General features: G+C 38.5%; 1 protein-coding gene across 2 annotated transcripts in view; it reads right to left on the bottom strand.

Annotated features, from left to right (window-relative positions):
- Positions 1-14,023, bottom strand: part of runx3 (RUNX family transcription factor 3) — a 154,827-nt gene that overhangs the window by 26,700 nt on the left and 114,104 nt on the right. Inside the window, exon 6 of one of the 2 annotated variants that reach the window (XM_072548353.1) lies at positions 7,435-7,515. The exons of the other annotated variant lie outside the window; for it this stretch is intronic. Coding sequence (XP_072404454.1) covers positions 7,435-7,515 — 81 coding nt within the window. The remainder of the gene's footprint in view (positions 1-7,434; positions 7,516-14,023) is intronic. 2 annotated transcript variants of the gene reach the window in all.

The raw sequence follows: 14,023 nt of genomic DNA, 5'->3' as shown, positions 1-14,023 counted from the left end.
TTGCGCCATTTGGAAAGGGATCCAGTCACGCCAAGTCTTTCCCTTGGCTGTACTCTGTTTTGCTCAAACACTGCAGCTACTGTCTACTCCCCACAACGTTCCAAATGTCAACTTTTAAAAAAGAAACCCGCCCAAAGCCAAAGTGTCTGTGCTTCACTCAGATTTTTTTTTTAACAGCTTTAACAAATATAGGGCAAGAAAAAAAAGAATCATTCCAACACTACAATAATTCATATTGCTTAAGGTTATATTACACTTGTGATGAATTGGCTGCCTCTAAAGGCGTAAAGAAAATATCCATTTAAAGGGAAATAGGCTGGCTGGCATCCAGTTGGCAGAGAGATGTCTGCTGTTGAAGTCTGAGAGATTTGGACTGCCTTTAGTCAGAACAGTGGGAGAAATGTTCATTAAAGGCCTGATGTTGATTATGTCGAGGTAAAGTTTCCAGAAGTCCAGAACTATACAGAAGGCAAAAGCAGTCGGAAGCATAATAGTCAGTTTTATAACACACCGATTACATTCTGTCCTGTTGAAAGTAATGAAGGTCTGTGGCGGCCAGATGAACTATTTATAACATAGTTGTAATGCTTTCTCTCATGCCCCCCAAAAAGAAGAACCTGCAGATGAATTCCTAATAACACGCTCTTATAGCCTACCCATTACATGCTTCCCCTTAACATTGTCACTTGTAGGGATATGCAATGAGCTGCTTAACTGTTTATAAAACTACATGTTTCACTTTTGTAGTGTACCTGTAGTAGTCTGACCTATGTTTCAAGCACTAAGAATACATGTAGATGTGACAAACCATATTCCACTCCTAACACACCCGCAATGCTCTTTCATTCTGAGTGACATGGACATGAAATGAACACCTGAATATTAATAACATATCAATCAGATTCTCTTATGCTGTTATGACAAACTTGTAATACATTTATTACACCTCGGAGAAATGTGTGCTTAGCTGAACAATTACTGTTTACATTATAAACATTGCACCCTGATAACATATTTATAACACATTCTCACTGTGAGCCACACAGCAGTGAACCTAGCAGTTTAAAGCAAAACCACTCTATTATATTTTTAGGAAACATCTGTATTCTTCCTGTAAGTGGAATTAACAGGTACTGAATAGTTATGAAAATACTCATTATTCTCTTTCCCTTCATGTCAACAACAAAGGCAGATGCTAATTAGTAAAAGTATTAATAAGGTCTAAACATTTAGCAGATGTTGACTTGTAACAAGTTGATGCTGAAAACGTACTCAATGCGTCTCCAAGTCTCTCTGTTTCCTAATGTATAATCCTGTACAGAGGTGTGTGAATGTTAAGAAAAGTCTCCTGCTCTCCATCAGATATTAAAGGAGCTTGCTGGAATTCAATGCAATAGAGAATGGTTTCAGTTGTAAGGTTTGTCCTCCCAACAACATTTCATAAACCTCAGGATAGTAAGAATTCAACAACAGCAATTTGCACTTACGTAGCATCTCCAACACAGTAACATTCCTGCAATCAAATAAAATTTGATATTGAGCCCCATAAGGGAATTTCAGGGCAGATAGTCAAAGGAGTTATTTTTTAATTAGTGACTAAAAAGGAAAAAGAGTCAGAAAAAGGGAAAACTTTTCGGGAAGGAATTTTGGAGCTTACAGCCATGGCAACTGAAAGGCATAGTCAAAAATGGTGGAAAGATTAAAATTAGGGATGCTTAAGAAGTCAGAAATTGAGGAACACAGGAATCACAGAGCACTGTTGGGCTGGAGGGGGTTAGTGAATTATAGAGGGGTAAGACCACAGAGGCTTACCAGGATACAGAAGTGCTATTTTATCCCTGCACTTTTGAAGTGAGTATGTGCAGATCCAAGTTGCATCAGGAAAATTAGAGGCATAAGAAGCACTCTTACTTTATACTAACTTGTAGACAAAAAAAAGACTGGCAGGGAAACAGGAAGCAGAGAGTAGGCATAAATGGATCTTTTTCAGGGTGGCAGAATGTGAGTGTTAGTGTGCCATAGAGGCTTGTGCGTGGACCTCAACTGTTTACAATTTACATAAATGACTTGGATGAAGAGTTGGAAGGTATGGTTGCTAAACTTTCAAGACAAATTGATAGGTAGGAAAGTAAGTTGTAAAGAGGGGAAAAGGAGATTACAAGGGGAAACAGATGAATTGACTGCATATAAAAGGAATGACAAATGGAGTTTAATGTTGAAAAATGAGAAGTAGAAAAAAAGAACAATTTAACCAAATGGTGAAAGATTCCTGAGCTTTAAGATGCCCTAGTAATCTGGGTGCCTTCGTATATGAATTGTCAGTAGCTAATGTGCAGACACAGCATCAGGTATACAGAGCTTCCTCAGACTTTGAATCTCTCTTCTCAAAAAGGCTGTGGAAACAGAGTCCTTGAATATTTTTAAGACAGAGGTGGATAGTTTCTTGGTAAGGTAGGGGTGAAAGGTTATTGGGCATGGGCAAGAATTTGGTTTTGAGGTCACAATCTGATCAGCCATTGTCTGATTACCCCAAAGGGCAAAACGGTCTTGTTTATATACAACAGATTTTGTTTTAAAACAAAACTTTCCCCATTGCTTCCAGTAAGGTTATTGCCTAAGTGATCAGTTTGACCTGTGAAAAAGCAGATGTTATTTCTCACATTCTGTGCATTTGGTGCTTATTTGTGTGTGATTGATTTTAGAAAGTAAAAATCACTAATGTATTCAAATTCACATAAAAATGATTATTTACAAATTTCACTTTATAAATGCAATAAAATTCACTTGCAAGATGTGCAACACTGATAGTTGGTGTGGAGTGAGATCAGAGCAAAAGCAGGCATCAAAAATAGAGCAATATTGAGGAGAAAGATGAGGAAAATGGAGCAACATGATATTTGCAGAATTTCTCTCTGAATCAAATAATATGAAGTCCAAATTCATTCTCCTGGCTCTGTAGCAGTGATGTGTGTCAATTTTGCCTTCTGGGTCACACATTTAAGATTTGGATAAGCCAATTTTAATTCGAGCATCAAGTTTTGATAAATAGTAATTTCGATATATGAATACACACTTGTCAAGTGCAAGCTGAAAAGTATGCAGCCAAATAGATAAGCTTGCATCTTCTTTTTATTATGAGCAACAAGCGAAAGTATTGATTAACTGGGCACTTCAGAAGTGCATATATTGTCACTTTTCCCACAACATAAGTAGATAGTAGTATAACACTCCAAGATATCCTTTACTTTTGTTGAAATTCTTTCAGTTGTGAAAGGTGGTCTGGCAGTTTGGTTCTTCCTTTCAAGTAACTGATATTTTCTATTCCTTTATGCATGCGAGGTCCCAATGGTGTTTCAGATATTCATTTACAATAGCATCTCCTACCCCTGCAATCCTTAAAGACAAATAAATCCTCATAGCTATATGGTGAACCAACATTTTTGGAAAATGTCTGAAGCACTCACTTGAGGCGTTATTAAAATTAAAATTAGATTAAAAGTAAACAAATACATTTTGGGTCCTTCAGTATATTTTACAAGCACCCATGTGCTTTTTATATAATACATATATACTAACTAGTCCATAGCAATTCCATATCATTCCTATAACCCATTCAAGGTAGTCCTTATTGCTGTTTCTATGTCCCCTTAACCTGGATGATAATGTTTGTACTACATTTCCCTTCCTGTGTTTTATGCAGACTGTTTTCCTTTCTCTCCAAATCATAGCACTTGGAAACATTAGCTTCTTGTTGCAATACAAATCTGAAACATGTGATGCACAACACCGTTCCCAAATTGCGACCTTCACCAGGATGATAAAGAAAGAGCCTTAGCAAGTTACTTGAGGTGTATGGACACCACATCTAACTTAATCCCATCCTCACTCAGCTTTCCCAGGAGGGAAGAATAAACAGTAAAAAGATGCAAGTTGATCTCCCCATCCTTATAACTGGTGCTATGACGACTTATACCACCACTATCACGAATCTGTCTGAGATCTGCTAACCTGGCAGAGATGGAAACGTTTCTTTAAATTCATATGGATTAAATACTGTTTGAATAAATGCCTGAGCCATTAGAGAAATCGCACCTCTTTACCTTTTCCTGATGTTTCTGAGGCAACTTCAAACTTGACATGTTGAATGAAACAAGGTGCTGAAAAGGTTTCCATTAAATTATATATTCAAGCAAGCATACATTTGCATTAGAAAGAACATCAAATCTAGAATTTTCAGGAATGGGACACCTTCCAACGTTTCTGTTAGTTAGGATCCTGCCTCTTCATCCTTCCAAAAGAACTCACATGAAAATTACTGAAGATATGAACTAATAATAGTGCAGCAAGGACAACAGGGCATCTGTGGCCTTAAGTAAATGAATGCATCGACATCAATCCCTAACCAGTGTGAAGTGAAGATTGAGAGAAAAAAAAGAGTATGCTGGATGAGGAAATGAAGTGTTAAATTAAGTAATGGATAAAATGTTAAGCCATATATAGAAAAATAGATATAGGGAGGGAAAGGAAAATTGAATTAAGAGTGAGCAAGATAAAAAGGGAAAATCAAGAAAAAATATTAAAATCTTTCAAGTATTAAGTTTTCAAAGAAGATTGAGACAGCATCAATTCAATTGTTCCATTTCTGGTCTGGCAATGTTAAACGACAATGTACCATGTAAATCTCCTTGGTTAGGATAGTTACTCAGTTAATTATCAGTGCTAATTTTCTGCTATGAGTCTTAAGCACAATTAACAGACAAATGCAGCAATTTCTTTAAGTTCATGCTGAAGCAGAAGACAAACAGCAGTTTTCATGAGGTTAACAATGGAGCAATGCAAATTGTCTAGCATCTTATAAGGAATGCGACATCTCTTCCTTGACACAATTTACATGCTAAAAACAGCCTGGAAATTAAACTCACCCCTATTTTGCCATTAATTTCTGACCCATCAATAATGATAAGAGTTTATTCAGTCATTAATAATCTACCTGGCTGCTCAGGAGACAGGAATATATTGAAAGCACGTGATTATTGGCTGCATTCTAATGTTACCAGCTCAACCAGTGATCAATTGTAATATGACCTAATTGTCAATGTACAGTGCTGACGCCAAACTAATTTTAAGATCAAAATATTAAATACCCTTCCTTAGGATGTACCTGAATACAAATCTAGAATAACATTTATGTTCTCCTGCTGCCTTTGGAAAAATCATAATGCTCATAGTCATGCACTTGTTGAAATGGACCAAAAATAAGCACAGAATTTAAGACCGAATTCATCCTGCAAACATGCACCTCTAAAACTAGATCACCACTGTGCTAAACCAGGAAGAAATAATTGGCATGGATACTCTTGGTTCTACTTTATCAATCTAAGTCTGGTCAGTGCTCCTCTCTACTCCCTACCAAGGATGTGAGTATACTCTCTTCTTCCTTGCTGTACATCACTGTGAAATCTCTTGTCCGACATGCTGCTGACATATAAACCGTGGAACTCCTTACTAACCATAGTTTTTCCTTCTGCCTGCAATCTCTGGGTTTTAGTGTTTAGCTAATCACTAGATTTAAATTTACCTCAGCTTCTATCTTTATCAATTGTGCTGATGCTTGGAACTACGGAACTTGTTTTTTTCCCCTCACTTTTAGGTCTATCCATATAAATTGTTCTGACTCCAGGAGGAAGTGGTGGGAGTGGAAGGCAGCAGTGGTGAGCCTTTTTAAAAAGGAAACAGCAGGAGAGAAATGAAAATGAATAAGAATTGAGTGCACATCCTATGATTTACTTGCCTCAGGGAACCATCAGGGTATCTATTTGATAACTTTGTGCCAGCTCATGTGAAGAGCAGCATGTTTATTCAATCTGAGGTAATGAAGGCTCTTCACAACAGGCAGCTAGATATGATTGATGAATCCCCCATGATACAAATCCTTTCTATTTGGATTTGGTATAATAAATCTGAAGACACTAATAGACAATGCCAGTGTAAGTAAAGTTAGCCAAGGTACACCTGTCATGAAAAATTCCAAGGAGCAGCTTTCTTCCTGTTGTCTTTTTTCTCTCTGAGCATAACAAACAGGTTACCAAGGAATATATAAGTGAGGTTTTTTTTCAACTAGGCTGTGGCCTGCAGCCAATAGACGTGCCACAGCCGACTGCCCTGGCTGGTAAACAGTGCAGATTTATTTATGGAGGTGACAAAGCATAACTGGAGTTGAAAAAAAATTAAAATAATTTGAACCCAAGATGTTGCAGGGCATAGAACTGCCACACAACCTACAGTACCTTTTGACCCAATAATTATGCTCACGGTCATGCTTCAACTGGGCCTCCTTTTTACCTTGCTTCACCTCACCCTAGCAACATACCCTTCTGTTATTTCCTCACTCATGAGCTGTCCAGCTTCCCTTTAAATGCATCTTGGCTGAGTGCAGCAGTGGCAAATTGCACGTTTTCACCATTCTCCGAACAAAGAAGCTTTGCCTGAATTCCTTCCTGCGTTTGTTACTGATGATCTTGTATGCATCGCTTTTATTTTGATTCCCTCACAAGCAGATACATCCTCTCCAGGTCTCCACTTTTCAAACCCTTGATAATCTTAAAGTCATCATGGAAAATGTTGCTCAATATTTGAAAAGGTAGAAATTAAGGCAGGTTTCCTTTTCTCCCCATGGACCCAGAAGGAGACTGCAAAATGTAGTCTACTTTTGGCCACTTTTCTTCTCATTCTGTCTACTTTCTTCCTTCTCCTTTAATTAGAACAGAAGAGCACTTTCCTTGGATGTAGCAGCTCGAATTCAATCACTGGATCTCTTTCATTACATTTGAGGATGTCTCATTGAGGTTCGGCCAAGCTATTTGATGAAGTTTAATGTCATCGTGATGGCAGATATACAATCTTGAGTAGAGTTCCAATTTCATGGCACACCTTAGCTTTACACATAGTTCTAGAAACCTACTTGTGATCTCATCTATTTTAAGTCCTGTAGTTTAACCAGACCTGGTAGTAAAATAGATTGATGTCCTTACTTGCAATGGAGGAATTTAGAATGTCTCTGGTTTCACGAAGAGAATTTTGGGTGCATTTTTATATGAAATAAACTAAAGTATCAGTTAGACTGGCCAATTAAATAGTTTTGCTAATCTGAGATATACTTGGAATGTTTAGCTACATCATTCTCTTAATCCTGTGCAAACAGTTACATAGAAAAGCAAACTGGGTCAGCCAACAAGTTAATTATTCTTAATCTCATTGTTGTTTACATAGATATATATTTATGAAAGCTATATTTAATATGATTACACCCAGTGCTTAACTATTTGTACATTTACATGTTTGGTAGAGAAGTCCAGACTGGTCAAACTTGGGACACAAGAACTTCATATAAATACTTTAGTCTCGATCCTGTCACTGTCTTCTATTCTCTTTCACCTTGCTGAATGGTCATGTTGTATCTTTGATTGTGGTAATGACTCTCTCGGTTGAAGAAGGCCCTCTGGAACTCAATGGTTTCTGAAGTGACAGTAAAGGGTGAAGAAGGGAAAATCATATTTTACTATCATTTTCTGCACCCGAACCCTCACCCAATTTCTTGCGATACAATTATGCATCTACACACTCCTGTCAGTTATAACAGTGCTGGAAATGGTCAAAACTATGTGATTGAGGTGCTACTTGATAGCATTGGCAATGACATAATTTCTTACTTTGCTGATGATCCCTTTGGTTTAACTTGTCCATGCCAACCAGGTTCCCCAACTAAGCTGGTCACATTTGCCTGCGATTGGCCCATATTTCTCTAAACCTTCCCTATTCATGTGCCTGTCCAAATATCTTTTAAATATTGTAACTGCACTTGCCTCTACCACCTCCTCTGGCAGTTAATCCATATACGTACCACCTCTGTGAAAAAGTTGCCCCTCAGGTCTCTTTTAAATTATTCCTCTCTCACCTTAAATCTATGCCGTCTAGTTTTGAACTCCTTTACCATAGCGAAAAGACAATTGCTATTCATGTTATCTTTCCTGCTGTTTGCAGACAGGGCATACTTGAGTAACATCAGGTAGATGCCAGCAATGTAGCTGTACTGGAACAGTTTGGCTAGGAATGTAGCCAATTCTGGAGCACAGGTCCTCAGTAATATTGGTGGTACTGCGTCAGGTCCCATAGCCTTTAAGGTCCACGTTTGAAATGAGTTCTGGAAACCATAATTGGTTTCCTTGTAGGTATTTATCAGATATGCCAAAATGGCTGCTGTGCAAAACAACACCATTGCAGCAGAGGCTGCTCTTTTGGGAATACAGTAATGCAGGGGGATCTCGACATCAATGCTGTGGCTGACACAGGCTGTTTAAAATGAAGGCTGTCTAATTGCACAATACTAACATCTTTTACCTTGCTGAAGAAAACATGAAAGAAAAACTACACATGATGCCAACAACATACAATTAAAGGACATTCTACTACTCTAGATATTGATTCTATTCGTCTTCACAAATAAGGCAGCTGTATATTTTCAAAGTATTCAATAGCTGAAGAGTTAATGTTGCTGAGCCTTTTCTCCCAAGAAATCAAATGTGTTAAACTATAGAATACAGTTTTCTAAGCCATTCAGGGCTGACAGTGGGTAGATTATCGATTTGATCTAATTAACCAAATGCTTCTCTTCCTTGTGTAACTGACCAGTTATACATTCACAAAAAGTACAGCTGTATATAAGCTGTGATGTACAAGCTCATCTTCCATTCACAGTTATGAACATTCAGATTGTGGCCAAAAGATAAGTATTCCAGCTCAACATGATCCCAGCTGTAAATAGAATTTGACTTGACGCCTGCAGTCTAGACATTATTTATGTGAGTCAGATCTCTCGTAATGAAGACTTCCCTCGTTGATTAGCTACTCTAGTATTTGCATTAAAATTATGTACAATAATAAAACTGGTTCCTCGTGTCTGTCATTGTTTACTTTGTCAACTTGCTAGCGCAAAGCTTGCAGAGAAAATAAAAGCGTGCACTGACTGGTGAATGCAGAGCTTAGATGGACCCAGTATTAAAGAGGAGTGTCAGAGTCAAACAGCAATCTGAATTCAAACAAGAAATTGATGACTGGATTGCTTTGAATTAAAGGGGAGTGCCAGAGTTAAACATAGTTACTGAAGTGAAGGTGAGGGCACGTTGACTCTCAAAGACATTTCCTTCATGTTAACGGATTTTGTGTTGACACTGAGGATGAAGATAAATGCTCTGGGTTAAGGATCTCACAGAAATTTTGTGTGCCTGATTTTTTTTATTGTCTTCCTTCTCCGATTAAATTGAATGAGCTAGAAAGGTGGAAAGTTAAGATAGTAATTCCCTGTACTTCCATTTGCAAAGTATCTTCCCCTAAGGACAATGGAAAGGCAAGGCCAACCCATGTTACTTTGATATAAAAACAAATTACTACAGGTCCTGGAAAAGCTCAGCAGGTCTGACAGCATCGGGAGAGAGAGAAATAGTTAACACTTTCAGTCAAATGTGACTCTTCTTTGGAGTTGACCTTACTCTGACATAGATACCCAGCAGAAAAGGATAGGTTAACATGCAAGGTCTCTTGGCTGTGTGTTGTCTCAGAAAGAATAGGTGCAGAATTCTCAGTATGAGTCACAGCCCCACTCATTGTCAGTCACTAAGCCTTCTGTGATTCTCTCCTTATGAAAGCTGTGAGACCTGTAGATGTGGCTGTCAATATGCATGGTGCCTCCTTTATGTGGTGCTCCTTGATATGAAAACTGTGAAATAGACGATTGGTGTTTATGAGCACTGTGTGTACCCAATGTGACTCCATATGAGGGCTGTTTGCCCTGGAAAGGTGGCTTTCAATAAGCACTGTGCGTGCCCTGTGAGACTTTCTGGGAATGAAGGCTGTGAGACTAGGTGGGTGGTTTGTTTTCACACAAGCTGTGTGTCCTGGCTCAATCAGCATGAAAGGCCTGTGCCAGTTAGAGGAAGTACATAGTCGTGAAACAAGTCACACAACATAGGTTAAACCGTTTTAAAACGTTTGAGTTTTGAAAACATTTCTTCACAGTGAATGATTATTATCTGATTTGTTAATTCATTGGTCACTGAAGGGCCCTTTAAGATTATTGAACACCTTTTTGAAAAACTGTCAACGTTATATTTTAATACAAATTTAAAATAATTCGAGAAGAAATGGACACATCCATGCACATTTCTTCTTTTGCATTTTCCTTCAATGAATCGACAGTTTGAAAATAAAATCCGTCTCCGACCTCATTTTGTGAGCACCAAATTTGAGTAAGGGAACGTTTTAGCAAAACAACTCCCATTGACTGACATCATCTGCTTTGTTGGGAAAAACAAGCTTTACTAGCATGACTGTAGAAGCTTTTGCCTGCAGGCATATCTTTCAACTCTACCAGTAAAAGTTGATTTTATATTAAGAATCTGGGTTAGTGCTTGCATAACTTGATCAGCCCTGCTTCTTGTAGTCTTGCTCAAGTTTGCACTGCTTTGCATTAGGAAAGTGTGTAAAACATGAAAAAAAATCGATTTATATTTTAATCAATCTTTCGGCTTGGCAAACTGAAGATTTGATTTTAAGTCCCACTCCAGGACTTGGGAATACAATCTGGGCTGACACTTCAGTGCAGTATGGAGGGAGTGATAAATTGTTGGTGACGAGATGCTAAATCCCTATTTTCCCCACTGGAATGCGCATGATAGGTCTCATGGTACTATTTGAAGAGCAGGGAGCTCTCTTGATGTACCAGCCAACATTTCTCCTTCACCCCAACATCACCCGAACAGATTATCTATTCATTAATTCATTGTTTACAGGATTTGTTGAGTGCAAATTAGCTACTAAGTCTGTCTACACGACAGTTCATACACCAAAAAAAATCATTGGTCACAAACATTTTGCTGCTTCCTAAGAAAATGATGAGGTACTATATGAAAGTAATTCTTTCTTCAAATCAGAATTAGGTGATTCTTCAGAGAAAATCCCTGACTAAAGTCCATGATGTGGTTAATGTTCTCACCATGGAGCTACAACAGACACGTGGGTATATAGTTATCCTCTCATTGCAGTAATTATTATTTTTTAAAAAGTGGATACATACTAGACATGGTGAAGGCCTAAAACCTGGAAATTAATGTAAATTGATCTATGTGTGTGATTATTTTCCCCAATTCTTCACTCTACATCTTACAAGAACACAATAACAAAGCGCACATATAGAATATATGGCCTTCAAGCTTCACCATTAATACAATCATGGCTGATCTTGAGCTACAGCTCCACTTTCCTACCCACTCCCTATATCTTTTGCTACTCTGAAAGGCAAAAACTCTCAGCCTTAAACACATGAACCCCTCAAGTACAACAATCCATAGATTCACAACCTTTTGATTGAAGTAATTTTTCCTCATCTGACTCTTAAGTAATCAACACCCCTTCATGAAACTGTGCTCCCGTGCTTTCGATTCTCCAATCAGCGGTCAGTATTTTCAGATTTGTATTTGATGGGGAGTTTGGGCAAAATGCCAATTAAAAACAACCTCTTTACTTATTTTAAACAAATGTGTAATGGACTGTGTTCCAGAAGGGATTTTTTGGGTTGCCCTTTTCAAAACTATCCTGTTGTGAATAATTAGAATGAGGAAGAAGACTGTTGTTAAAGGTTGTTGCTGCAATGCGATTGAAGCAGTGGGACAGTGGTAAATGGGCAAGTGACATTGGACTAAATTTGATAGAGGTCTCACCACATTGCAGTGTAGATACACCAGAGGCTTTGTGACTAGCTGAAGCATTTGATGCATTCATACTATAACCACAGATCTTGACCAGATGGGCCAAAGGGCTGAGAAGTGGCAGATGGAGTTTAATTCAGATAAATGCAAGGTGCTGCATTTGGGAAAGCAAATCTTAGCAGGACTTATACACTTAATGGTAAGGTCCTAGCAAGTGTTGCTGAACAAACAGACCTTAGAGTGCAGGTTCATAGCTCCTTGAAAGTGGAGTTGCAGGTAGATAGAATAGTGAAGAAGGTGTTTGGTATGCTTTCCTTTATTGGTCAGAGTATTGACTACAGGAGTTGGGAGGTCATGTTACGGCTGTACAGGACATTGGTTAGGCCACTGTTGGATTATTGCATGCAATTCTGGTCTCCTTCCTATCGGAAAGATGTTGTGAAACTTGAAAGGGTTCAGAAAAGATTTACAAAGATATTTCCAGGATTGGAGGATTTGGGCTATAGGGAGAGGCTGAACAGGCTGGGGCTGTTTTCCCTGAAGCGTCGGAGCCTGAGGGGTGACCTTATAGTGGTTTACAAAATTATGAGGGGCATGGATAGGGTAAATAAGGGTCGGTGAGTCCAGAACTAGAGGGCATAGGTTTAGGTTGAGAGGGGAAAGATATAAAAGAGACCTACGGGGCAACTTTTTCACACAGAGGGTGGTACATGAATGGAATGAGCTGCCAGAGGAAGTGTTGGAGGCTGGTACAATTGCAACATTTAAGAGGCATTTGGATGGGTATATGAATAGGAAGGGTTTGGAGGGATATGGGCCGGGTGCTGGCAGGCGAGACGAGATTGGGTTGGGATATCTGGTTGGTATGGACGGGTTGGACCGAAGGGTGTGTTTCCATGCTGTACATCTCGATGACTCTATAACACTATAATCAAGCAGTTTAGCCTTTGCACCCATGCTGCAGCTTATAATAGAAATGTGGAAAAACTCTCCTAGAGTCACTTAAAACTTTGCTTCCTGGTCTATATTCCAAACACTTCCTGCTTCACTTCGACAATAAGCCTGTTGAGTGTGAAAATTTAAAATATTAGACAAAGGTTTGGTCCTGCCATTTGATAAGTATTGGTAATACTGTTAAAGGACAAGACAATCTAAAATTAACCTTTTTCAGCACGTCAGAAACAAATATGCTATGACACAAACTGTGGAATGAATCTCCAGAGTAATAATTGATATAATTTGACCTCAAAACATCAACTACAGCAAACCATGTCATAAAATTAAATATTTTGCACACAAAATGGAGACTTATATAAAAAATATGATATAATAGTGCCAATAAGATAAAGTTTATCAGTAATTTAGCCACTATTTCAGTTAAACTAGCAATGTTCCTGCATGTTTGTTTTGTTACTTTTCCCAGAACCTTTGAATTAAGTGTTGCATACTGTAGCCAGTAAAATCTGTTATTGCCCACAGCTGCAAACATCTGAAGCTGATGTCATGAAAGCAAAGGTGGAGCTTGCTCAGTCAACTAAAAAGCCTCAAAGCCTCTATCTTGCTTCTAGCTTTGCCTCCATACACGATCAAATACCAACTTAGTTCTTTGAACTACGTGTAGGGACGGTGGAAAGAAACTAGATCAGACGGGACAGGTTCCTGAGCTAGTTTTTTTTTCAAACTTCAAAACAAGCAGGTACAGAATTGGATAAATAAGATAAATGCAACAAAACATGGTGGCACATTTAATGCTATAATTACAGATTTCCTTTGGCACTGCTTGTAGATAGGGGAGCCTTAGATCAGGATCATGGCTGTGATGTTTAACATGGTCTGCTCGTTTAAGGTCACTGTTCAAATAAGGTGTCTAAATAGACAAAGCCAGCTAGATGGAGCTGTTGGTAAATTCCTGGAATCAATCAGAGGGTAATTGTGAGATCTTGTAAATATCAGGCTGCAAGTTAGACAAAATCAACATAAAACAAGTTAGCTTTCTTTCTGTCTTTACCTAAGGTCAGTTTACATCTGCAACAAAGCTTGACATCTGGAGGGTGATGGATGTGCACTAGCAAAACACACAAAAGGAGTGATTATGAACCCCTTGTATGCCTGCTTCTATTAGCAGAGAGATTAGACTTAGTTTCTCTAATGTTAGTCCAAAGAATAGCATGACCTAGGGTATCTGGTCAGCATGGACAGGTTGGGCTGAAGAGTCCGTTTCCATGCTGGATGACTCTATTTACCTCCAAAGCACGAGGTCAAAG

Source organism: Chiloscyllium punctatum, chromosome 27, assembly GCF_047496795.1.
Source record: "Chiloscyllium punctatum isolate Juve2018m chromosome 27, sChiPun1.3, whole genome shotgun sequence".
NCBI classification, from domain to species: Eukaryota; Metazoa; Chordata; class Chondrichthyes; order Orectolobiformes; family Hemiscylliidae; genus Chiloscyllium; species Chiloscyllium punctatum.
Note: the sequence above shows the minus strand (reverse complement) of the source record. Positions and strands in the feature narration are given on the sequence as shown.